The 26559-nt window shown below is 37.2% G+C and overlaps 1 protein-coding gene across 2 annotated transcripts; it reads right to left on the bottom strand.

Moving 5' to 3' along the window:
• Positions 1–1762: 1762 nt before the first annotated feature.
• On the bottom strand, positions 1763–11925 carry LOC137739733 (golgin candidate 5). 2 transcript variants are annotated; one of them, XM_088699466.1, is made up of 20 exons: positions 11749–11925; positions 11439–11593; positions 10004–10986; positions 8942–9013; positions 8181–8253; positions 7908–8024; positions 6748–6809; positions 6612–6659; positions 5982–6266; positions 5840–5899; positions 5646–5729; positions 5441–5506; positions 5267–5365; positions 4963–5181; positions 4108–4222; positions 3805–4025; positions 3524–3583; positions 3331–3444; positions 2203–2277; positions 1763–2100 (listed from the first exon to the last, which is right to left on the bottom strand). In XM_088699466.1, exons 2-20 carry the CDS (start codon positions 11590–11592, stop codon positions 2068–2070), a joined length of 2940 nt encoding a protein of 979 aa, XP_088555592.1. In that variant the 5' UTR covers position 11593; positions 11749–11925; the 3' UTR covers positions 1763–2067. The 2 variants fall into 2 exon arrangements, with proteins under 2 accessions (XP_088555592.1, XP_088555593.1); XM_088699467.1 differs by lacking the exons at positions 11439–11593; positions 11749–11925 and having other exon boundaries at positions 10004–10177; positions 10279–10444.
• Between the last annotated feature and the right edge of the window lie 14634 nt (positions 11926–26559).

Below are 26559 nucleotides of genomic sequence, written 5' to 3'. Positions count from 1 at the left end.
TAATTAATTTTTAAGTTTCAGTTGAATCGCACATGGTATCGCTGGTTTGGCTATCACGCAAAGAGAGAGATTTACCAATGAAAGCTCGTGAGATCAACACCTCTGCTGTGCGGGTCATATGGATCTTGTGTATCGCAGGTAACAGACAAATCTAGTTTGACCAATAGCATGTCGACACTTCACACAAGCAACCAACTACCGAAGTACTAATTCTTCATTACTGACTTGAACAATAGAGAGCTTGGTTATTCAAGTATTTCAATTTTCATGGTTGATGGAACAAAAACAAAGGCTCGACAACTTGTACTTCTGTTTATGAGTTTATCGTACATGAGTAGTTTTGGGAGATGTGATTTCAAGGTGCTTGTACGAAGTTGGGTACAAAGTTTTTTAAAATTCTACTTTTTAAAATTGAGGAAAACTAATGAAAATGAATTTTAACGATAAGGACAAAATAAAGGGTAAAGTGAATAGTACCACGATTGACTTTTTAGTGTAAAAATATGGTTTTTCGTGAAAGTGAACAGTACCGAGAGTTAAAGTTCTGTTAAAATTGTTCATGGTAGATACGGAAGAAAATAGTAAATATGAATTTGACTCATGATCATCACTAAAGAATTAGTTTAGTTTTAACGTTATTTCAAGAACAGAAGTATTGAAGTCCAAATTGGAAGAATGTTAGAACTCTATTTAGGACATTAACTAATTATGATAAGGTTATTATAAGGTTGTTTAAATTAATTAGAGTCGTTATCCTTCAAAGAAGGACATTGAGGTTGGCATGCTAGAGTAGTCTCTGATAGCTGGGATGTTGATTGATGTAGTTATTGAAAATGTGTCCATATGGGAATACTTTTAGACCTGGTTTGGTACTGAGGTGATTCTGAAAAAAGCTGGTATAAAAAAAAACTGAGAGCTGTTTTTGTATTTGGTAAACATTCAGCTTCAGTTTTTTTTCACAGTTTTGGGTGAAAAAAAGCCAAAAACAAAAAACTGCAAAACCCAACTTTGAAAAATCAGCTTTTTTTCACATTTGTTTTACATAAAAGTTTACCAAACACTATAATACTGTTTTAACTTTTTTCAAAAGCACTTTTACAAAAAGGTTTACCAAACACTCTGTTGCTTTATTTCACAGCCGCTTATTCTCACAGCACAACAGAATCAGTTTTTTTTTAAAGCACAGCAATACCAAACCAACCCTTAGACTCACTCTAGCGATGGACAAAGACTTTCGGTGGTTGGTATGTTGCAATAATAATATTACTTATTTATATATTTATTTTTGGATTAACAACTATTATTATTACGTGGTTGGCATCTCCAAATCATAACAAGCCAATATGCATTGCTGCACATAAACTTAGTTGATAGTTACTTTTTGTTTTCAAATAAACTAAAAGCTACTTTTTAAATTTTCAAAATTTGACTTTCAATTTTCATATATTTTTTCGGAACGAAAAGCTAAAATTTATTACCCGACAAGTTTCAGTTTTCCAAAAATGTAAACCAAACAAGATAATTATCTGAAAATTGTGATGAGAAAGATTTTACATGCTTTTGTAGCGGGCCAAACTTGACAACTCAATTAACGTGACGGGATCATTTTTCAAAAGGCCCAAACTCACACGGACATGGGATGGGAGCTCAAACTTTTGCTTGAGGAAAAGCATAAATGCTAGGTGTAGGTGGGAATAAACAGCCGTAAAATACTAGGAAGTTCGTGCGACACAACCATGCCTATGCCATAGCAAAAAGGAGATCAAAAATAAATGTGAATTCATATTATTTGTAGGTAAAACACAGTAACACAAAACTTCTGACAGCAGAATTCATGCTATACAACAATTCCCCCTGTTGAATTACATACATGTTTTACTTACAAGCGCGGTTGGGTAATACCATTTCAGTTGTTGCTACCAAACTCTTAGACCAAAACAAAGTTTAGGAGACCCGGAACCCACGAATACATCTTTGAACAGACAATTCCATTCCCATTTTTACCCATTGTGTATTGTATATACCATGAAGATCATGAATTGGTAGACGAGCACTATAACATACCGGCTAGGCTCCAACCGATGAACTCATTATCTGGATCTGTAGATAAACGTGGCCATATATAGTTGCATAACGTTTGAGACGGAAAATCATGAGTTTTTTAGGTGGAGAAAAATTGGACTTCAATGTGCAAAGTATTACCTTGTTGACAAGCAAGTTCACTTGCTCTCTGTACATCTCCTTCAAGTCCACAATATCCGCACGAAGCTCCTCCAGCTACACATGCAGCCACTTTAAAATCAGGACTAGCCGTAGAGTCAATTTTCATGCTCCCCAAATTAAAAGTAGATAAACAGAATAATTGGAAAATGATAATTAAGGAATGGGAATAGGGAAATCTTCACTTTGGTGCAACTAGTCATACATGCTTAAGGAAAATGGTTCATGTGGACTGTTATCGAATATTTCAAATAATAAAAATTGAAAGGGGTTTCTCTCGACAAAGAAAATAGCATACAAACAAATACGATGGTAGATTAAATAAGGCCTCCATCTATCCAATCTAAACCTTTTTTTTCTTTTCGTTCTCCAAGTTATACAGCACAAGTCTCAACTCAATTAAGTTTGTCAAAGGAGGCTATGTTAACTTCTCTGTTTAATAAAATGTTAGAGAGTAAAACAGAAGCAGCATAAGTAGGAATAGATTATAAGTGAACAGAAAAAACTGACTAGAGCTAAAATTTAGCACTCTCAGACTCACGCTGTCTCTCTTCTAGTTACCATCCAACCTATAAACATTGAAAACGAGAGAGAGAGAGAGAGAGAGAGAGAGAGGTGGCTATATAATATGATTATATGTATACACACACATAACATAATCATATTACAGCACCACAGGAGACCAATAAACTGCTTCCCTATTCATTCTCCATGCCAATACAGTAACTTTGGAAGGCAGAGACGTGTCCATTGAATATCACTGATCTACAGTTTTAGGGAATCTAAATGATAATAATACCAGTTTATAAACCGAAAAAACTACATGTGAATTGGTTTTACGACACCAACTTTTTATGGCTTATGTATGACTCCTTATCTGAACATTAGGAATTCAGAGATCTATCACCTAGGAGTTTTGGATCACTAAATCCACATCATAATTCAGGAAATTCAGCTGCTGCTATATTGGATAAATCTAACACCTCAAGAAAGCTTATTAACCCGTCAATGCACACATTAGCTACATTTTCAAGTTTTAAAGGAATTTTAACGAGGGCTAAAGGCTGAGCATCAAAATTTATAGGTAAAAAAATTGAAACTTAATTGTACCTCCTCATCGCGTTCGCCCATTAGCTCCAGTGCAGCAGAGTGCCGTCTCCTTAATGCCTCTAGCTCTGCTCGCATACCAGGCAACATGCCAGCCTCTGCCCGTAACTTTTCACACTGCAGCAACATAATCAATCTCAAGCTCAGTTACAAGCAAGAAACCTCCACACAATATTTATTACAGATTCAAACTCACCTGTTCTGTCATTTTGACTAACTCCTCAGCAAGAGAATCACGAATAGATTCCATGGATGCCTGAAGTAACATTGATGAAAAACGTATTAGACAAAAGCACAGTAATAAACATTTTCTAGGGAACTTAAGAGTCCATGCTAGTTCATTTGGTATTTTGTTTTTTTAAGGTGTAAAGCCTAAATTAATCTGGAATATTAGTTATAATAGCAAACAATACTATAAATGCGATGTAGTTTTCAGTGGCATTATTGTATATGAAGAGCTTGGAAATTAATACGCACCAAACGAGACATGTAAGATGCAAGTTCACCGTCCTTCTGACGAAGAGAAGCTTCAAAAGCACTAGGTGTCATACTCTTCATATAGTACGGACTCATAGTTGCCTCTCCAGCATTTCTCCTCTCAGAGAAACCATCGGATGAGTCCAAAGATGCTTGCAGAAAATAGCTTTCCTCCATGCTCCCCAGGCTGCTAGCACTTGAGAGTTTTCGGCTCAAGCTTCCTGTAAAATGTTACAAAATTATACCATAGCCGACAGACAATTGACAGATGTAACATAATTTACACAAACCAAAGCATCACACCATTCTCTAGAGCCGAATTGTGCCTTGTTATAGTAGTCTGTTCAGATACAGTAGCAGAGCGGACGCGAGCTGTCTTTTCCAACTCTAACTTAGCAGCTTTCTCCCTTTCTACCTCCTGTCAAAATCAAAAGCCTAAGTCAGGAAAGCTAATGATCACTAATATTGTATATTGAATAAGGAACTCAATTTTGTATGCTCATATAAGTTTTAGATCAACGGCTTTTGTCTATATAGCATGAATAACTCCTTTGCTGCATCTAATATGAAATACTAATCATAATTTGTAAACAAAAAGAAAATACTAATAGTAATAATAATAGACTACTTCTAACACTATCAGATAAAGTTCCTGTTTCTTACTGCCTTTTTATTTTAGTGGATTCTGTTTCTTACTGTAAAGAACAAAAGATTGTGACCGAGGAAAGGAATCAATCAAACCGAAACAATGGGAGTTTGCATGTAATATGAAATACTAATCATAACTTAGTAACCGAAAAGAGAATAGTAATAACAATAGACTACGTCTAACACTATCAGGAGAAGTTCCTGTTTCTTAATGCCTTTTTTTTTAATGGATGCTGTTTCTTACTGTCAAGATCAAAAGATTGCGACCTAGGAAAGGAATCAATCGAACCGAAACAATGAGAGTTCTCTAAACAATTTAAGCACATATGGTTCAACAATTTCCTTTCAGTTGCCTTACTCCTCATTTAGAATTTAGATACATCCATCAACTCTTGCTATTACAAATATTAAAGGAGCAATTTCACTTAACAATCAGACATAAATATCAGAAGCAAGGCCACTTTCATAGAATTGACATAAAATATTTATCAATGAACCAAGAAGTATCACCTGCTGTAGCAGTTCCCTATGCATCAATGCATCTTGTAAATCTTGCTTATGTTTTCGCCTGAGTTCCCTAATTTCTTCTTCAAGCTGGTTTGCACGGCCTTCTTGAGTGTCAGCTTCCTCCTTTGCTGCAAGGTACTCCTGCCTATTTTCAGCTGCTCTTTGTCTCTCCTTTTCAACAGACTTACTTAACTGGGATTGCTCAGCTCTAAGACATGAAATCTGAGATATATTTCTGGTATAAGTTAATGAATTGATAACAAAAAAAACTGATAATTCTCAGTGATACAACCCAAAGAAATCCAACCTGAGCCTCAAGGACGTTAATTCTAGATAACGTTTGAGACAGGCGCTCATTAACAGATCGTTCTCTTTCCTCAGCAGCTGCAGCTTTGGCCTCTGCTTCCTGTAGAAGCACTAAAGATAAATGACATGCATATTTCAAATTCTAAATCATAACTTGTTAAGACATTCCACAAACCTGGAGTCGAGAGTTAAGAGACCTCTCAACAGCTGCCCAAGCTTCTGCCCTTCTTGAATTTGTTTCCTGTTACCAAGGAAACAAACAAGAGTCAAGACTGTAATCAAACTCCATTATCCTGACTCAAGCAAATTAAAGACCAGCATCCAAAGTGCATTAAAATCCTCAGCAGATGTCCCAAAGAAGCATTCAACTCTTCCTTCACCTGCATAGCTTCAATCTGCCTAAGAAGAGGCCTGGTAGATTCTGGTACTTGGGTAATCAACTCCTCACATCGGCGCTCACTTGCCTAGAAAAAAAAAACAACAGAAATCAAATAAATTGCAATATATTTGCAACACTTGGAGCTAAAAAATTATATAAGAAAAGTGAATGACAATCAAAGGAAGCTTTACGTACTTGATAACGTTTCTGAAGATCCTCAATGTCACGGAGAAGCATGTCTTCTCTAAATACTGCCTGAAAATATATGTACATAACTTAAGCAACGAATTTCGGTAGGTCAGCTTAAACCAACAATGACAATAGACAAATCAAAAACCTGCTGCTCCTTTCTAGTTAGAGTCTGCCGCAATTCTTCAAGTGCCTGAACTAGCAAAGCCTCACGTTCCTCAGCCTCCTTTAGACGCCTCTCTAGTTCCGATCTGGCTTCATCGTTGGCACGTGCCTCGGCCAAAGCTTCTGCCTCCTTGGCAGCAGCCAAAGCATTAGTATAATACCCTTTCTGTGATGCGAGTTCCATTTGGTGCTTTTCAATGGTCTCCTGCAGCAACTTTTCTGTAGCCATCTTGTCCCTCTTAATGCTCTCTACTTTGTTCTCTTCAACCTGAAGGAAGAACCACATACATATTACTAACGACAGCCATTTTCACCAAAGAACGAAAACCAATTCACTAGATGCAAACTCATTATCCATATGTATAACACCATATAAACATAAGAGTTAAAAAAATAACGTTCCTTTGTAAATAGTTGATTGTTTCAACCTTGCAGCTTTGAAAGAAAAACAAGGGCTGACCAATTTAAGTGTCATAGCATAGCATCAATGAAATTTCAAACTTTATGATGACTGAAAGAGAACCACAATTTAAGGGCTGACCAATCTAAGTGTCATAGCATAGCATCAATTAAATCAGAGAACCACAATTTTAAGGATGGTAACTTGAATTACCTGAAGTTTAGTACTCAGCCCTTTCTTCTCTTCTTCAAACTCTCTGATCTAGTATTCAGTAGAAAAAGATAAGAATAGCTAGAAATGAAGGATAAAAGAATGACCAATCAGACAATAAGTAGACATGCTGTCATACCTGAGCCCTTAATTTCCTAATTTGAGCTTCTTGAGCAGCCTGCTTTTTTGATAGCTCTTCGCCTGGTACGTAAGAATGCATATATGAAAGAATTTCATAAAGATTGAAATATAAAATCTAGTCAGAAGTCTTCTGGTTTAGCAGATAACACACAATATCAGGAATTACACATATAATATGTCAAACATATATGATGCAAAGATTCACACACACACACATATATATATATATAAAGAGAGAGGGGGAGAGAGAGAGAGAGAGAGAGAGAGAGAGAGAGAGAGAGATGTTCTTAAAGACTCCAGAAAAAGTCAGTTCAGTAAAAATTCTTAATGCTCCAAGGACAAATTCATTTTAGCCTTTCAATCAGTGTTGCAACGATTCACAATCTTTCCAACCCAAGCCTACTTAATGTCTGATTTGTCATTTGCTCTTTGTCTACATTTTATGCAATCATTTCCTACCCTACCCTAAAGCGAACTGGCCCCCCTCATCCTTCACAACTTTGTTATTTGCTTGCTCCGCCAACATAGAATGGAGCCATATTTAACTAAGAATAGAAAACTGACTGAAAGCGGTACTTCACCAAACTTACTTGAGGCAATATCATGAAAGCAACTGTAAACCGCTGTATTATGATACCTACCCTAAACTAAAGCCAAGTCGCCCTTCACATCCTTACAACTTTGTAATTTGTTTGTTCTACTGACACGGATCAAGTCATCCATGGAGCAATATCTAACTAAGAAAAGAAAAATTATTGAAAACTGTACTTTACCAATCTTACTCAAGAAATATCATGAAAGCAACTGTAAATCATTGGAAAAACTCAAAATTTTCATAATAACCAATGCAGCAACCTTAACCAAATCACTTTGACCAAGCATACGAACCGGAGTATTATCAGTTCCCCAGAATACTTAACAATTATTTTTTCTTTGACAAAGACCACCATAAATTTCCATCATGTACAAGAAAACTTAACAGACTGCTATAAGTTGTTGACAAATCTGGGAACTAACAAGGGAACATTTACCTAAACATAAACAAAATAGCTTCATATATATTAAACAAAAAATAAATATTTCCAATACATTTTTGTCAAGAAACATATATAACGTGTAATAAAATGAACCAAATATGGAGGGAAAATAATATCTTACCTTCAGCCATAACTTGATTAATTATTTCATCCTTTTCCTTCAGAAGAGCAGCAGCGTCACTTTTCTTATTCTGTTCCCGCCGAAGCGTGTCCCTTTCCTTAGTAAGAGCATAAACCTGCAATCATACAATGGAGAAAAAAAGGATCAATCCAAAATTTTAAACAAACAATACAAAAGCCAAGTTAGCACATCATCAAAAACATGAAGGGCACAGTTAACTCTTAGATCAATCCCAGGACAACTATAAACAAGAACTTATGAGAAGACTTAACTTCCTTTCAAGTGTTGCAACCCTTTGATGATATTCCTCTCGCAGAGACTCAACTTCTGCATCACTGGATTTTCTCTGTTCAATTACTTTCACCAGTTAAAATGTGAAAAACTATAACAAGTACTTTATTATAATTGTTGCAAGGCTGATAAAGCAATTCAAGGGGGAAAATAATAAATTGATCATGACAAGGTGAACCAGTCAGCCATGGTTGGTTTCAAGAAAGACCAGAAGTTTGTCCAAACATCAAATATATAAATAAGGACAACCATGAGATTGTATGTAAAAATTGGTAAGTTATAAATCCATAACATGATAATTACGCTGAAAATGATAAAGCATCATGAATGCCTCCCAATACACAAAATGAACAATCGAAATAAATATATGCGTTTAAGTTTCATTTACATAAAAATAAATAAACCATAATTGAACGAATAATGCATTTAATTTTAAAATAATAAATCAACATAAGTAATGATAAGAAGAATTAGCATAATGTGGCTGATACAATTTCGCCCATCATTTTTCAATAAATGCTTCAGTGACAAGCCACGGGGGCAACTGCCTCTTTGTGGGAATTTCCCTAATTGCCCACAGTTGCAGCCAAACTAAATGTGAAGAGAAGGGTATATATGGAAGATGGTAGCGAATACAAGTGCATTATACACCAAGTCTGAACAAATCAAAGCAAAAGCATACATGAACAGTAATTATCAAATCTACCCAATCATAAAGATTAAAAATGTACAAATACTTATACCTTCAAATCCTCAATTGCGGCTTTTAATTGCTCATTTTCGTTCATAAACTTTGCAATCTCATCAGCTTTTGCCTGGAAAAGGAATAAAATAGAGATGTCATAACAGAAGACAAATAATGAAATGAACATGAACAATGAAACATAAATGCACGCCAAGAGAACCACAGAGTATAGACAACATTAGATATTTTACTATTGCTTTTCATATTTTAGGTACCTTATCTAGTTCCCATATACAGAATTAGGTAATGTTTATTTTTCCCTAAAGCAACACAGACACGTAGCTAAAACTACGAGGTGTTCAGGTTAACTATCCAACTTTCATAAACATGTATAAATATATAGGGTTTGGATCCGGGGACACTTGCTTTTGACACACATTTTGACACATGCTTTTGACACACATTTCGTAGAGCCCACTTTTTAATGAGTCTCAACGATCGAACCGTCTATATTTTAGTACATCATAGATCATCCTTGCAAAAAATTAGGCAAATCCAAAACCATTAAGACATTCCTTTGTAGTGAAGAAATGAAAGAAAACAGTTCTACAAAGAAACACTAAATTTAATCCAACGGTTATATGGTTCGGATTTGAGTATTTTTGGTACATATGATCTTAGAGGGAAGATCTAAAAGACAGACGGTTCGGATCGTTGAAATACATTACGAAATGGGCCCCACAAAAATGTGTGTCAAAAGCATGTGTCCCGGGATCCTAACCAATATATATATATAGAGTAGTTCTATCCACACACCCCTTTTTACCTTCCACACAGCCCACTCAATTTCCAGTCGTCTCGAATGAATTAAAGAGGATCAAATGATAGAAATTAACAGGGGGTGAGTGGACGGTAAAAAGGGTTGTGTGGATGGCACCACCCTATATGTGTGTGTGCGTATCGACACTATACGACACTACTAAATTTAAATAGATTCAGTCAAAAAGTTCAGTAGCAGCGTCTGAAGTGTCTATCCACTAAAATGACAGCAACAATAAACAAATGGTTAAAGTATTAAAAGCTCTCAAATAAGATGCTACCTATTCATTTCATTGTGTACCTGAGCTTGTCTTGCAGCACCTTGCAATGCAGCTTCCATCATTTTCATCTCCACCTTTAGCTTCTCCAATTCAATCAAAGCCTCTGATGAGTCAGATGCATTTTCTCCTGAGCTCAAATGCTGCTCTTTAACATCAGCTTCATTCTCATCAGCTCGTTGATCAACTTCAGGTTCCTGAACAACAGCATTATGCTCTTTCAAAGCCAATTCAGAAACGGTATGTGAAGCATCATCAGAAGGATGCACACTGGATAGTTGATTAGTAGATAATCTACCAACGGTATGAATCTCAACGGAGGGCTCATCCAAACCTCCAGGCTGACTATCAGTCGATAGCTCAGCTTTGACTGGAGAAATCATATCAACATTCTCTTCAACCTGTGTCATACGTCCATCCTTCTCTACTTGTGGTTTATGTTCATCCAAATTCTCATGCACATCGACTATATAATGTTCCTCACCCAGCAGAGCAGTACTACCTTCCTCAACTTGATCTACGTCAACAAATCCTGACTTTTCCTGCAATGATTCTGAATTTTCTGGGGGTCCCGCTACAGAAATCTTGTTGTCTTGTTGAGAATAAACAGAATCTGATGGGCCAGCATTCTTAACAGTGGATTCAGGTTCTTCAACCAGCACTGAAGATGACTCGGATTCAGATTTTTCAGACTCTGCTATCACAGTCTTTGTTTCCCCCACAACCGCAGCAGGGTTATCATCTTTTTCTTCCTTTACAACTTCATTTTCCTCCCTAGCAGCCATCTGTTCAGTTGTAGATTGTTGCAAAGTTTCAGCCTTGACCCCTTCTTTATCCTCAACCGTAGATGTTAGCTGTAGAGATTCAGTTTCCCCAGGTGATATGTCAACCTTAGGTGGAGAATCAGAAGACTCGGCTTTCTCTGATGATTCAACATTACTTTCCTCATTTTGTTGCCCCATAAAGGACATAATCCTCTCACTAGATGAAGGCCATAATCCTGAAGCTGTCGTACATATAGAGAGGACATCTCGTTTTCAATTTCCATCCAAAACAGAGACTCGGAGAACATAAATAACTACCGAATAATTCTTATTATTTAAAATCTATTTTAGCCACTTATAGCGTACACAACTTCCAACCAAAAACAAAACCCATCTCCTAGAAACACAATGCAATTAAATAGACTGGGAGAAATCATAATTTACTACCAACCGAATATGCAATCTATATAAGCTCTAAACGGTCTTTATTTTCCTTTTGGATTGGTTGAGCAAAGCAGTTTTAAGTTGCTCAACACAAACACGACACCATTTTACTTAGCGAAACATAGAATGTAGTTCATATTTCAACCCGATAAGCAATACCATACTTCTCATGTAATAGAATACAAAAATAATAATAATAATAATAAACGAAGTGATACAAATATGAACAATGTGTGAGGTTGAGAACCACCTTCATGGCCGGATTTGGCTTTCTCTCTTTCTTCGAATCCGAGGGCACTATCGAAATTCTTCTCGATGTTCTTCACGCTCTCCTGGAGCTTATTCACGGCCCCGGCGAGATCGGGAAAGTTCCCCAAAGAGACTTTCCCACTGAACCACGCCATTCTGTAAACAAAAACAAACCGAATCAGATTAAATTCACATTCAATTTCCAAAAACCAAACAAACAAAAGCCTATCGGAATTGGAATAAAACATAAAAATTGATCAGGATCCGATTCGAAACGGGTGGAATCGGAGAGGAACGGAAGAGAAAGGAACCTGGTTGTGGGGGTAAATTAATGCCGGCGGATTTGGGGATCAAATCATGGTGGTATGCTTAGTTGAGCTGAAGGAAGAAGCTTCTCTGTGATTCGGGTTTAGTTTCAGGACCAATAAAAAGAGAGAGAGAGAGAGAGAGAGAGAGAGAGAGAGAGACGGTTGATCCGAATTATGATTGCTCATGAAAAACTAGAAAATTTCGAAGTACTGAGTTCCATGACAAGATGCACGGCGCCGTTTCGGCCCGACATAAAACTAAATTGTGAAAAGAATTTTCTTTGAAGGGAAAAAAAAAAAAACTTTTTTAAGAGAAAATTGTAGCATTGATCTCTCCATTTTAACTCAATTAGAGCAATGACCACTTAACTAAAAATTCATGATTATTGGTCCCTTAACTCATCAAAAAGTGCAGATATGGTCATTTTCGTACTCCGTCAGAATTCTGTCAAAATAACTCATGTTGGAATGATCATTGCTCCAATTGGATTAAAATTGAAGGACAATTGCTCCAATTGGGTTAAAGTTAAAGGATCATTACTCCAATTGGTTTTCATTTGGTTTTCCATATTTGCCCCTTAATTTAGCCTCATGTGCGTGACATGTGACTATTTTGACGAAAGTTATAAAGGAATTGACAAAAATAACCATAGTTGCACGTTTTGATGGGTTAAGAGATCAATAGTCATGAATTTTTAGTTGAAGGACCATTACTCCAATTGGGTTAAAGTTAAGGGACCATTGGTACAATTTCCTCATTTTTTTAATACTAGAAAATAACTTTCATATTATAAATAGTTAAAAGAGAGAAAATTTGTTAGAGATCGAAGTAGAGTAGGATTAATGTATCATTTTGTCTTGTTCTTTTTATTTGTGTTAAATAAATAAAATGAATACAGAAGAAAAAAAGTGAGAAATGAATACAAAGAAAAAAGTGAGAAATGAATACAAAGAAAAAAGTGAGAAATGAATACATAATGCATAAGGCATGGTGGTAAAAGATCTTCATTGTGGTGGTGAGGGATCACAAATTATGGAAAACATTTTGCTTCAAAGGAAATGGAAACTGGTTAAGGTAAGAACTTTGTGCTTTTAGAGTGTTATAAATAGGCAAAAGAAAGAAACTTTGCTATTATTATTCTATATATATTGTGTTTGCTTTACCTATGAACTTGTGGTTCACATAATTCAAACTTGAAGTTTCGAATAAGTTCCATAAAAGCCTGAAGTTTTCTTAAAACACTACACGTATGAAACCCAAAGTTTTTTATGAAAATTTAAGCCAAAACATGTTTAATAGAACCTGAATGTTCTACGCCTTGTGTATGGATTACTTTTTCTCCATAATACTAATCACAATCTTGTTCCCTACATGTCAAATCTGGACAAACTCGACTTTACCGATTTGGAAGTCTATTAAAGAAACTACCTCAAGTGGGTCTAAGATGTGAAGTTCCGCTTCACCGGAAAGAGTCTTAGGGCTACCATTGAAGCAAAGACAGCTATCCTGGCGGACGAAGCTGATAAAGCAACCTCTATGATTTTTATACGAAGGCATATGCATTTTGCACTGCATACCAAGTAACTTGCTGAAGAGGACCCGCAAGCTTTATGGCTTGCTCTAGAAGAGCGTTTTGATTATCAAAGAAATGTCTTCTTGCCTAAAACAAGACACAACTGGCAACATTTACGCTTCCAGGATTTTAAGTTTGTGAAAGAATATAGTTTTGAAGTTTGTCAAATCTGATCACTACTCAAGTTCTACCAAGAGGACTTGACCTAACATGACCTCCTTGGGAAGAGCTATTCAACCTCTAGAGCAACAATATAGGGTACAAAAGTTTACAAAATTCTCGGATTTGACCTCTATCTTTGCTACTTGCTGAAAAGCACGACTAACTGTAGATGAAAAATCATGAAGCTAGATGCAGCGGCTTGTCCGTGTGTTCCTGAAGCACATGCTAACACAAATTAAAGCTCAAACCAACGTTGTAGACGTGGCAAGCACAACCAAGGTTCCAACCTTAAGTTGAAGGCCCAAGGTTAACAAAGTTATGGCCCATCCAAGAGAGGAAACACATCCTCGAAGCGCAACAATCTCTCTCTTAAAACCTCAAACTTCAAAAATAAAAACTAAACACTTGCCATTATAGAAGTGGATATGCGTTACCAATGTGGTTCAAAGAACCATTGGTCCCATGTTTGCCAAGATTCCACTAGAGTTGTAGTTGGGTATCATTCACGTCGCGAAAAGCTTGAGATCAATTTTGCCCAAGTGGAAAATCCAAAATATACTAAGATGGATCTTTCTGACTTCAAGAGGCATATGCTCCAATGGAAAATTAGATTCTTAGATATGGGCCTATATGTTGGCAGAATTTACCATGTTGGCCGAATTTCCCTATATGGCTAGACCCCTTTTATTTTATTGGTAGAACAATTTTATTTATTTGGATTATTTGTGTGGTGTTTGTTTTAAACTTTTAGATATTAATTTATGAATTATTTGTGAGGCTCTTTACACACCCCGTTCTGGAAGAATGATGTTAAGCTTTAAAGACATTCAGGATAGTAATTATCACATTGAAACTTCTAAAAAAAATGAAGTTGAATTCCTTTGCTAGCTTTCTATGAATATGGTCAGAAGCATATTCTAGAAAAGATGGAGCATCTTCTGAATGGCTTGTACATAACCATCGACTCCATTGAAAGCCACCATGTGGCTGGCTCTGCATCGAGGCTTACATGGAAAACTTTGATTGCCATGATCGTTTAGGACACTTTGGATGTTTTATGATGCGCTGTATCCTTAAAGCTTCATATAAGCATCCTTAACCTGAAGTTTAGGCGACATTCAGTGTAACTTTACATGCCAAGCCTGTTTGTTGGGTAAGCTTATTACGCACCCATCTCCAGACAATATCCAAGCGGATTGTCTAACCTTTCTTCAAAGGATTAAAGGAGACATTTGTGGATCCATTCAACCATTATAGGGACCATTTAGATACTTTATCATATTGGTTAATTCTTATACACATTGGTCACAGGTGTGCCTTTTGTTGACACGAAATGTGGTATTCTCCAAACCCTTAGTTCAAATTATTAAGCAAAAGGCTCACTACCCTGATTACCTGATACATAAATCTATATGAAAGTTCCCGAAGACATACATTTAATGTATCAAATAATTTTAGACCACGGATCACCCTCTTAATTAGATTAAGGCGTTCATTCTACAAAATGAAGCAATTCGGGTAGATGTGGTATAACCATCTGAGAGAGTATTTTATTAGTCAAGGATACGTAAATAATGAATTATGTCTGTGTGTGTTTACTTAGAAGTCATATTCCAGATTTACAACTGTGGCAGTTTATGTTGATGACAGAAATTTCATTGGGACTTCTAAAGAGCTTGAGAAAACTATTGCGTACCTAAAGTCAGAATTTAGATGAAAGATATTGGGAAAACTCAATATTGTCTCGGTCTAGAGATTGAGCATTGTTCAGATGGTAATTTAGTACATCAATCAAACTACACCCAGAAGGTGTTATGATAAGTTAATAAGGATAAAGTGAAGCTTTCGAGTACTCATGTGGTCATCTGAACACTAGATGCAAACGAGATAATTTCCATCCTAATGACGATGAAGAAGAGGTTTTAAAGCTTGAAGTTCCATACCTTAGTGCAATTGGCACTTTATTGTACTTAGCTCAATGTATTAGACCAGATATCTCATTCGATATTAATCATTTAGCAAGATATAGCAACTTGCCTACACACATGCATTGAATTGGTGTTAAAGGCATCTTTCGTTACTTCAAGGGTACCTCGGATTTGGGTTTATTCTATCCCTATGCATCTTAGAATATATCACACCATCTTGGTATTCCGAATGATGCTTGTCTTGTTGGTTATATTGACGCAGGTTACTTATCTGACTCGCACAATGGACATTCTCAAATAGGTTACGCCTTTGCCGTAAAAAAGACATCGCAAGATCTTAGAGTTTGCCGTAAAAAAAACATCACCAAGTCAATGCCGAAGTCTACTTTCTAGAAGTTTGTTCGAAAAATTGGTATGCGTAAACATTCTAATTTGCAACATTGTTAGTTCTCTTTGAAGTTATGTCAAACTCAGGAGGAATATCCTAAAGTGTACTTACTTGACCAATGTACTTTTTTCCCTACGATTGGAAGCATTTTTACTTTGGTTTTTGGCTACCTAACTAGGTTTAACGAGGCACTTATCTTTGGATGGTCAAACCCTCGTATACATCTTAATAGATATTTAATATTGACTTTGCATTGCATTAACTCACCTTTTTCCTTGGACTATGAGTATTTGTCCCATCTTTGGTTTTACCATAGTCATGTTTTGTGAGACTATTTCAATATGCATGTTCCTTGTTTAAGACTAATATGTTATTTTATCAGTGCTGATAAGACAACTTCATCAGTTATCTTTGCAAGATCTGATGTGATATCTACTTGAGTATTTTCATACTCAAGGATAAGTGTTGTAATTAATATTTATTACATGTGTGCTTGTGTAAATCATATGTAGATTAGGTTTAGGATTACTCTTTATTCTAGTGATTCTTTTTTATTAGACTTTGTATTATTTAGAGAGCAAATTTCTCTCCTCATGGTTTACTATAAGTAAAGGTACTGGTATAGGAGAACTCACATCCTACAATTTCCTATGCCTTATTCTCTTCACTCTCTCTCTTGCTGCACTATTTCTTTCCTTTTTTTATTTTTTTTATTTTTATAAAGTTGTCCATAACACCAAAATAGTTTTGGATACATTATCCTATATCTAATTTTGTATCCATAAGTTTAGCAAAATCAATTTTATGGTACAAATTAAATTATAAATGGAGAAACTTGAAATAGGTCCAATTTAGGATTAGTCCAATTTTTAGTTACTTCTGGCTTAGCTCGAATGATTAAGATTCCAGGTCAGCACTTTTTCTGATTAGGTTGGTTTTTTTTGCATTGTTACTACTATTTTACCCTCCTATAACTTTTGCACGTTCTTCATATATTTTTCACATTTTAGAGTTTTAGCATCATTCAAATTCATTGTTCAATAGTTTCGTTCATCTTTCTGTCTGATTTCTTGATAATAATTTTTTAATTTGAATTTCTTGTCAATCTATTTTTAAGGAGAGTTTTAATCACTTTTGACTTTCTATGCAGATTAGGTCTATCCATGCAGATTTCTTCAAAAGACCCTATTATTCAAGTTCAATATATGATTATGTTTTTCCTTTCTGTTTTGACCATTCCCAACATTCTCCCTCCATCTTAAAGTGTACATAAATCACCTATCTTCTTTCTCATATTATTTTCTTAGGTAGAAGGAAAATGAAAATTGTTTGGATTTTGCTCGAGATACAAGCATCATATTGTGGGTCATCGAAGCACTAAAACACATTAAATTGGATGCAATTACTTTTCAAGTCAGGTGATGCGAGAATTACTTGACACTCAAATTAAACCCTCGTTTGACAATTGTAGTAGAATGGATAAGTGAGGGATCGTTCTAGACCGGGGATTAGGAGGGCTTGCTAAAACCTTCTAAATTGACTTAAAAACATAAAAACACAATATAAAACACTATTTAATGCTCGAAGAAAGCAAAACTAAAAATAAGAAAGATTAAGACTAAGACTTCAACGAAATAGGGGGGGGGAATTGGATTTGGACGAATTTAAACTAAAATGAATACTTGGAAACAAAACAAATTGTAAATATGGATTTGACGGAAATGAATGGATGGGAAGCTAGCTAAGGGTTCTTTCTCTACACATGATATTTATGCATATGAATCAATTTCCAGTTATTCCTTCATTGAATTATGAACGACAATGCCCCAAATTAACCGTGACATCACTAGTTAACCCTTAGATTTTCCTTATATTATTGGATTGGATGGCATCATTCGACAACCCAAAATATTCTCAAAAGTTCCCTACATGTCATCATAATAGAGATACAATCGAAGATCATTAAGAATAATGAAAACCATAAGCATTGACAAAGCATTTGTAACTATGACATCATGTTACTCATGCTAAGAATTAAACTTAACGCGATCGTGACAAGCGACCTTCACTACTTTCAAGTATAAGTTAGTAACGATTATGTGAAACCTTCTTAAACTTTAGCCACATATTCATGCATGCTAATTAAGTGTCGACCCTCAATCAACAAACACAAATAAGTTAATCATCAAATAGTTAAGCCAATTGCATTCACGAATCAAGAGTTCATAACCGAAATTCATCAATTCATATCACATAAATAAACATGGTATTGAAATCACCCCTAGCCAAAAAGGGTTTAGTTCCTCATAACTTTGAAATCAAAGAAACACCTAAACATTCCAACAACTCAAACTTGAATTGTATGAACGTTTAGGCACTCTTCTCTTCCATTACAAAACAAAGAGAATTGAATTTAAACATTGAAATCAAAGAAACGCGTAAACATTCCAACAACTCAAACGTGAATTGTATGAACGTTTAGGCCTTCTTCTCTTCGTCTTCGTTGTAGCACAAGGATTAAGGGATGTTGTTGGTGTGTTGAATGGATTGGGGGATTATGGAAATGGAAGAAATGGAGGAGAAAGGGAAGGGAATGGTGCAGAAAATGGAGAGACTCACGGCTAGGGAGAAGATGGAAGTGTTTGTGGTGTGTTGTGTATGAAAAATGAGATGTCCATGAATGAATGAATGCAAGGGTATTTATAGGAGTAGTGGAGGGAACATATGGCTATGTCATTTGTAGGTGAAGTAGGTGGATGTTGTAGGTGAAGTAGGTGGATGTTGTAGGTGAAGTGGATGTTGTAGGTGAAGTAGGTGGATGTTGTAGGTGAAGTAGGTGGATGTTGTAGGTGAAGTAGGTGGATGATATGTTAAGTGATAAGTGATAAGTGATATGATATGTGGTTATGATATGATAAGTGGTTAAGTGATATGATATGTGGTGATGATAAGTGATAAGTGCATGTGGGTTAACTAATGAAGGAAATGCATGTGCAATGACAATGTGTTAGAATGGATGTGTGTTATGCATGGCATGATTGGGATTAGGAAAGGTTTAAATGTCCTAAAACTAAAGAGAACAAGGTTCCAACACTTTGGCTCCAATTAGTTCTTCAATTTCGTCCAACACTTTTGGCTTCAAGCATAAGCTATCCGTCCTTAGCCCAAAAGTGCTCCAAAAGTCTCCAAAATGCATCTTTTTGCTCCTTTAGCCCTTTCGACCTACAAACACACGAAAATAGCTTAAAGTACTAAAATAACTAAAGAAACATAACGTAAATGCACGAGAACAAGCCATTTAAGTCGCATGAAAATGCTCCTATCAAATACCCCCACACTTATCTTTGCTAGTCCTCGAGCAAAACAAAACAAAAGAAACCAGAAACAAAACAAAACGAACAAGTAAAACACAACCTAAACCTTCCAACAAACGTCTCAGGGATTTCCAAAGCACATGACAAGTTAAAAATCATTATTCCCACAGATTTTAGCCATTTTTACACTTAAGTACATTCTTACTCATAGTCACCACATACTAGTTCACAATTAAGCATTTAAAACCATGTTTTGAATGTAGTAACATGCCTTAGAGAATTCCCTCAATTCCTTACTAGAATGCACTCTATTTTCACATAGATTTTCTGACTACACACCCTACACTAGTTATATGTGAGAAGATTGATGTAAACATGTAGACGAACACTCACATATGTTATAACAAGGAAAGCATTTTCTGAATTTACGATAACGACATGAATATGATCTCATGAATGGAATGCTACTACTTAGAATGAGAACCAGTGATTCCATAAGCTCATATCAATTCCAAACTCCACATTATTAAACACATAACGATCAAGATAGAAGTCAAAGGGGTGTAACGGGGCTAAAGGTGTTTGGCTAAAGAAGGTATATGGAAAACAAAGGTTCTCAAAGAAATAGCGAGCAAAGCATTTGAATTAACGTAGAAATCACTTTTGAATGAAAACTCAACTTTTGATCAAGGGGGAACAAGTTCTTTTTCCTTTCTTTCTTTTCTTTTCTGTTTTTCTTTTACATATATTTTTCACAATTTTTTTTTTTTTTTTTTTTTTTTTTTTTCTCAAAACATACATAAACGCTTAAGAACAAAACATTCTCTCCCCCACACTCATTTTCTTTCATAATGTACTCAAAAGGAATTCATTTAAGTCATGCTCACTATCTTTTAAGAACAAGGGTACGGATGGTCCTAATCTAGGCTAGGTAAGGGTTGATGTGGTTAGCAAAGAAAATAGGTTAAACGAGGCTCAACGGGGTTAAGACTTACAATATATACGAAATATGGGAAGTAAGGCTATTTGGCTATGGTGGCAACTACACAACTTCATCTTGATATATGTTATGCAATCAATATCATGCTTTGAATGAAACGGATATAAGTTCTAGCATTTAGTTCTATCATGATACAATTGCATTCTAAGTAGCAACCAAGCAAGGAATAATGAGATCATGCAACAACTTTAGAAAACAAAGAATCACAGAAAATAACTCTCCAAAGAAAGTAATGGCTCGAGTCTCACAGGGTTGTAGCGTTTGTTTGAGTTCCTTCCTTCAAGCATGTTACAAAAACGAATTTTTCTTTTATGATTGCATGTGAAGTCATACATTATAACCATAACCAAACATATACCAAGAGTAAATCAAACTTTCATCCATGTTTATAATTCTCTTTAACAGTCATGCAATTACAAACCAAATCCTCATCATTGTGTTGGAAGGTACCCTAAGACACAAACACACAAAAACGACTCAAAACACTCTTTTTAGGTTTTTCAAAACATGTTTTTCAAATTTTTATGTGATTTTCGGATTTATAAAAACAAAACATACTAAAACACTCTAAAACATCTTAAAAACACCTTAAAACAGTAAGGAACAACCTTTAAAGTTATGGGCGATAAAATCCCACGAATTTGCATTAACAACATTAGTTACCCCCACACTTAAATCAAACATTGTCCTCAATGTTTTAAGCTTAAAATCATACAAAGCATAAGTAAACACACAAAAAGCATTTAAACATACTAAACATGGCAGAATGTAAATAACAAAGAGAAAAGTTTAGAGACGCAAATCTGGTTGTGGAATGTAAATTCCATCTTCTCCTTATTGATTTCATTGAGGCTTGATGTTGTTGATTCCACAGGGGCTCCTCCCATCGTTGATTTTCCTTTGTGGTACTCTTGAACTGGGCAGCAGGATTCTTTTGGTCTCCCCCGAAGGTCTGAGCTTACTCCTTTGGTCTGTTTCTTTGTTCAATCTTTCCAATTCGTATTGAAAAGGGTTGGAGGATAACTCAGCCTATGTTTGTCTCCACATGCTTCAATGTATCATTTTCACTTGCCTTACTCGCTCCTCTTTGCAGAAGTGGTCCCTTCTCTGGAAGTGTATCAACCGTTGAAGATGACTACTCGAGAGCAACGCTAGGTAAGCAATCAGGAATAGATTCCAGGCAGTTGGCTCCAGAACGGAAGACTGACTCCAAGTGCCGGCTGATTGCTTCTTTTACTTTGCCATGCGAGTAAGAACAAGGACAAAGAAAAAGACAGGGAAAGAGCATGATATGAGATACTTTTGCTTTTGACCTTGATGATATGAGATACCTTTGCTTTTGAAGAAGCGGTGAATGAATCAGCACATGTATTTGTTGTGCTGCTTCCTCCTGGGTCATATGTACTCCAGGCATCTGGTATCATCTTTGGGGAAGAAGAAAGAATTGAGTATTTCGAAAGGCTTTGCTGGGAGTGCGCCCTCAGAGGTGAGAGAGAGTTGGGCATTTTCTTCAGGTTTGCCCTGCCATAAAAGACGAAGGTCGACATATATAGAGATAATATCAAGTGGTGGTACTTTTTACCTTTGTCGACAAACGTTTTGATCCCGCAAATCCGGCTTTTTGAAATAATGGCGCCTCTTCGATCTCTGAACACGCCTCTTCGATTTCTGAGCAGGCGCCCCTTCGATTTCAGAACGACGCCCCTTCGCTTTCTGAACGACACGTGGTAGTGCAGATGCGGCTCCTTTTGACAAAGCTGCACGCGTCTTCTGAAAAGCTGAGAAAGCGTCGCCGAACTTTGCGCTTGTCGGCTAAAGATGTGTAGTTGCAATGATGGCCTCCACGTGTTGTCTGAAAAGAAGAACTCTTTTGACAAAGTTGAACACGTCTTCTGAAAAGCTGAGAAAGCGTCGCCTAAATTACGCCGGAAATTCCGGCTTTTTGAATCGGTGGACGCGTCGCCTTGGCTTCTTATTGAGGTATCGATCACCACAACAAACACACTCTGAAGATTTCCCATTCTTGAAAATTGACTCCGGCCAATTTTAACTTCATCCTCCCCTTTTCTTTGAACACTTTTGAAAATGGCAAACTCATCGAACCTTAGCTTGGAATTGAGCCTTAGCAGTGATACGGGCGCGCCGCGTCAAGGTAACGTATGGCGCCCTTCTTTCTTTTCTTCTAACGGTCCTCTCACAGGTGAAGACTCCGTGATGCAGGACGCCACAACAGCTACAATAGTAGCTAGGAACCTCCTCACTCCAAAAGATAGTAGGCTGCTGTCAGGACGGTCCGATGAGTTGGCCGTTCAAGAATCCCTCGCACTTAGTGTTCAGTGTGCGAGCTCTGTGTCCAATATGGGCCAACGCCTGCTTGCCCGCTCCCGTCAGGTGGAATCATTGATGGCAGAGGTGGAAAGTCTCAAGCAGGAGATCAAACTGCTTAAGTACGAGAATAGAAGTTTGCACGTGCTTGCCAACAACTATTCGACGGGTATGAAGAGGAAGCTTGATGAGCTACAAGAATCCAATGGTCGGATGCAAAGTGACCGTCAAACTGACCGTCAAAGGCTTGCGGCTTACTTCCAGAGGCACATTTTTCCGGGCTCATCCAGCGTTTGGCCAAGTATTGAGGCCTCTTCTTTGATGCCTCCCGCTCCGATACCTTCCGCCCCGATGCCTTCCGCTCCGATGCCTTCCGCTCCTAGAGTTTTGCCCAGTAGTGGGGCTTCAAGTAAACGCCCTTTGTGAAGGCTCCATCTTTCTTTGTTTAGCAGTGCCTATCAATAAACCAATCATTTTCTCAATGTTACAATCATAGACTCCCACAATTAATAAACAAACAAACAATAACAACTAAACAACCTAACAAGGCAGAAACGAAATATCAACAAAGAGAAGAGTTTTTAGGAATCTGGAATTTGAGTGCTTTCTAAGTCTTCCTTTGTTGAATGCATGGGTTGCCTCCCAAGTAGCGCTAAGACACAAACAAACACCAAAATGACTCAAATGACTCTAAAAACACATATTTTTGGGTTTTTCAAAAGATTTTTTTTTTTTTTTTTTTTTTTTTTTTTTTTTTAATTTTTATCAAATTTTCAGAGTTTTATACCAAGACACTATAAAACATACCAAGACACTATAAAAACGCTTAAAACAGCAAGAAACAACATTCTAAGTGATAGGTGAATAAATCCCACGAAATTCATGCAAATACGAATTGTTTACCCCCCCACACTTAAATCAAACTTTGTCCTCAATGTTTTAAACAGAAAGTCACAACAGAGCAAGCAAATAAACAAATACGAGAAAGAAAGCAAAGTAAAGGCAGTAAAGAAAAAGAAAGGAATAAAAATAAGTCTCTTAAAGGGGTTTCCAAGTTCTTCTCTATTCGGATGCATGGGTTGCCTCCCAAGTAGCGCTTTCTTTTACGTCTTTCAGCCGGACGAGTACCCTCTTTTAATCTTCATTTGAGCCCACGGAATGGAAAGGAATGTCTTCCACCACTTGCCCCACACCATGCTCATAATATGGCTTCAACCGATGCCCGTTCACCTTGAATTCTACGCCATTCCTTAAGCTTTTTATGTGGACTACACCATAAGGTAAAACGTTAGTAACAACAAACGGGCCAATCCATTTAGAACGCAACTTACCAGGAAACAAATGTAGGCGAGAGTTGAAAAGTAACACTTTCTGCCCAACTGTGAAGGTCTTGGTTCGAATCATTTTATCATGGAATGCTTTGGTCTTGGCTTTGTACATCCGGGCATTCTCATAGGCTTCATTCCGAATCTCCTCAAGTTCATTCAATTGGAGCTTCCTATGAACTCCCGCTGCATCTTTGTCCATGTTGAAAGTCTTCACGGCCCAATGTGCCTTGTGCTCTAACTCTACGGGCAAATGACATGGCTTACCATAGACGAGCCGAAAAGGTGACATCCCAATGGGTGTTTTGTATGCCGTACGATATGCCCACAGTGCATCATCTAAACGTAAGCTCCAATCCCTCCTTGTTGGTCCAACGGTCTTCTCCAAAATTTGTTTGATTTCTCGGTTAGACACCTCGGCTTGGCCATTTGTTTGAGGATGGTAAGGTGTGGAGACCTTATGGTTGACATGGTACTTTCTTAGCAACGCCTCAATGGTCCGATTGCAAAAGTGAGACCCTCCATCACTTATGATTACTCTCGGCATTCCAAACCTAGCAAAAATGTTAGTTTTCACGAAATCTGCAACCACCTTAGAATCGTTAGTACGGGTGGCTTTTGCTTCCACCCATTTAGAAACATAATCAACGGCTAGCAAGATATAAGTGAAACCATAAGATGGAGGGAAAGGGCCCATGAAATCAATGCCCCAAACATCAAAAATTTCAACATTAAAGACAGGGGTTTGCGGCATTTGGTCCTTGGTACCTATGTTACCCATTCGTTGGCAACGATCACAAGACATACAAAAGGTTCTAGCATCCCTAAATATAGTCGGCCAATAAAAACCACACTCTAGAACCTTGAGGGCAGTGCGTTGTGTGCCAAAATGACCACCACATGCATATGTGTGACAAAAGCTTAGAATTGAGTGAAATTCAGAATCATGCACACATCTACGTACAATTTGATCTGGGCAATACTTCCACAAATAAGGGTCATCCCAAACATAGAAACGTGCATCATTTTTAAGCTTATCACGTTGGTGCTTGTTTAGTTCATTTGGAAATTGTTTAGCCACCAAGTAATTCACTAAATCTGCATACCATGGTTCACTTACCTCAATGGATAGCAGCTGCTCATCGGGAAAAGTTTCAGGGATAGGTACGGCATGTTCATGCTCCTCGTGGATCATTCGGCTTAAATGGTCAGCCACTACATTCTCGCTTCCTTTCTTATCCCGGATTTCAATATCAAATTCTTGAAGAAGAAGAATCCAACGGATAAGCCTCGGCTTTGCTTCCTTTTTCGTGAGCAAGTACCTCAAAGCTGCATGATCAGAATAAACGATTACTTTAGTACCAATTAAATATGAACGGAATTTATCTAAAGCAAAAACCACAGCTAGAAGTTCTTTTTCCGTCGTGGAGTAGTTCAATTGGGCATCATTGAGAGTCCGAGAGGCATAGTATATGACATGCGGCCGCTTGTCTCTTCTTTGTCCTAGAACAGCTCCTAATGCATAGTCGGATGCATCGCACATGAGCTCGAACGGAAGGCTCCAATCTGGAGGTACAATAATGGGGGCCGAGACTAGCTTCTCCTTGAGTTGGTTAAATGCCGAATTACACTCTTCATCAAACTTGAATGGCACATCTTTTTGAAGCAATCGGCAAAGAGGGTTGGACATCTTGGAGAAGTCCTTGATAAAACGCCTATAGAACCCTGCATGGCCAAGAAACGAACGTACCTCTCTAACCGAAGTAGGAGAGGGTAAGTGACGTACAAGGTCTATTTTCGATTTATCTACTTCAATTCTGAAACAATATGTCCTAAAACTATACCTTGTTTCACCATAAAGTGACATTTCTCCCAATTCAAGACAAGGTTAGTTTCAACACATCGTTTCAAAATTAAGATCAGATTATCCAAGCAATTATCAAATGAACTCCCAAATACACTGAAATCATCCATGAAAACCTCAATGATCTTTTCAACAAAATCGGAAAATATACTTACCATACACCTTTGGAAAGTGGCCGGTGCGTTGCATAAGCCAAATGGCATGCGACGATAAGCAAATGTTCCAAAGGGACATGTGAATGTGGTTTTCTCTTGATCATCCGGGGCTATCACAATTTGGTTATATCCAGAGTATCCATCAAGAAAACAGTAAAAAGCATGACCGGCTAACCTTTCGAGCATCTGGTCGATGAATGGCAAAGGAAAGTGATCTTTCCTAGTCATGGCATTTAGCTTCCGGTAATCGATACATACTCGCCATCCAGTCTGAATGCGTGTAGGCACAAGCTCATTCTCATCATTCTTGATAACAGTTACTCCGGACTTCTTGGGAACGACTTGAACTGGAGAGACCCAACGGCTATCGGAGATAGGGTAGATCACTCCGCAATCCAAAAGCTTGATTATTTCCTTCTTCACCACTTCCATCATCGGAGGGTTGAGACGGCGTTGAGCCTCTCGGGATGGCTTAGTCCCCTCCTCAAGAAGTATACGGTGCATGCATGTGGTAGGGCTTATTCCTTTAATGTCGGCCAAAGTCCACCCTATGGCCGTTTTGTGCTCTCGCAGCACCCTCACAAGCTTCTCCTCCTCTATTACCGTGAGACTTGATGAAATGATGACGGGCAATGTTTCGCCTTCTCCCAAAAACACATACTTCAAATGGTCCGGCAACGGCTTAAGTTCAAGCGATGGTGCCTGAACAACAGAAGGTAGCATCTTAGTGGAAACTGAATTTGAAAGTGAGAGTGGAACCTTACCATATTGTTGTGGCA

Source organism: Pyrus communis, chromosome 9 (genome assembly GCF_041283825.1).
Source record: "Pyrus communis isolate YQ-2024b chromosome 9, ASM4128382v1, whole genome shotgun sequence".
Classification (NCBI taxonomy): Eukaryota; Viridiplantae; Streptophyta; class Magnoliopsida; order Rosales; family Rosaceae; genus Pyrus; species Pyrus communis.
This window is presented reverse-complemented; position numbering and strand designations above follow the sequence as displayed.

Coding starts and splice junctions, on each gene's coding strand:
- LOC137739733 (XM_088699466.1), bottom strand. CDS start 11,592: ATGGCGTGGTTCAGTGGGAAAGTCTCTTTGGGGAACTTTCCCGATCTC. Junction 9,014..10,003: donor GTGCTGCAAGACAAGCTCAG/GTACACAATGAA, acceptor TTCCTTTTCCAG/GCAAAAGCTGATGAGATTGC. Junction 5,366..5,440: donor CTCTTAACTCTCGACTCCAG/GTTTGTGGAATG, acceptor GTGCTTCTACAG/GAAGCAGAGGCCAAAGCTGC.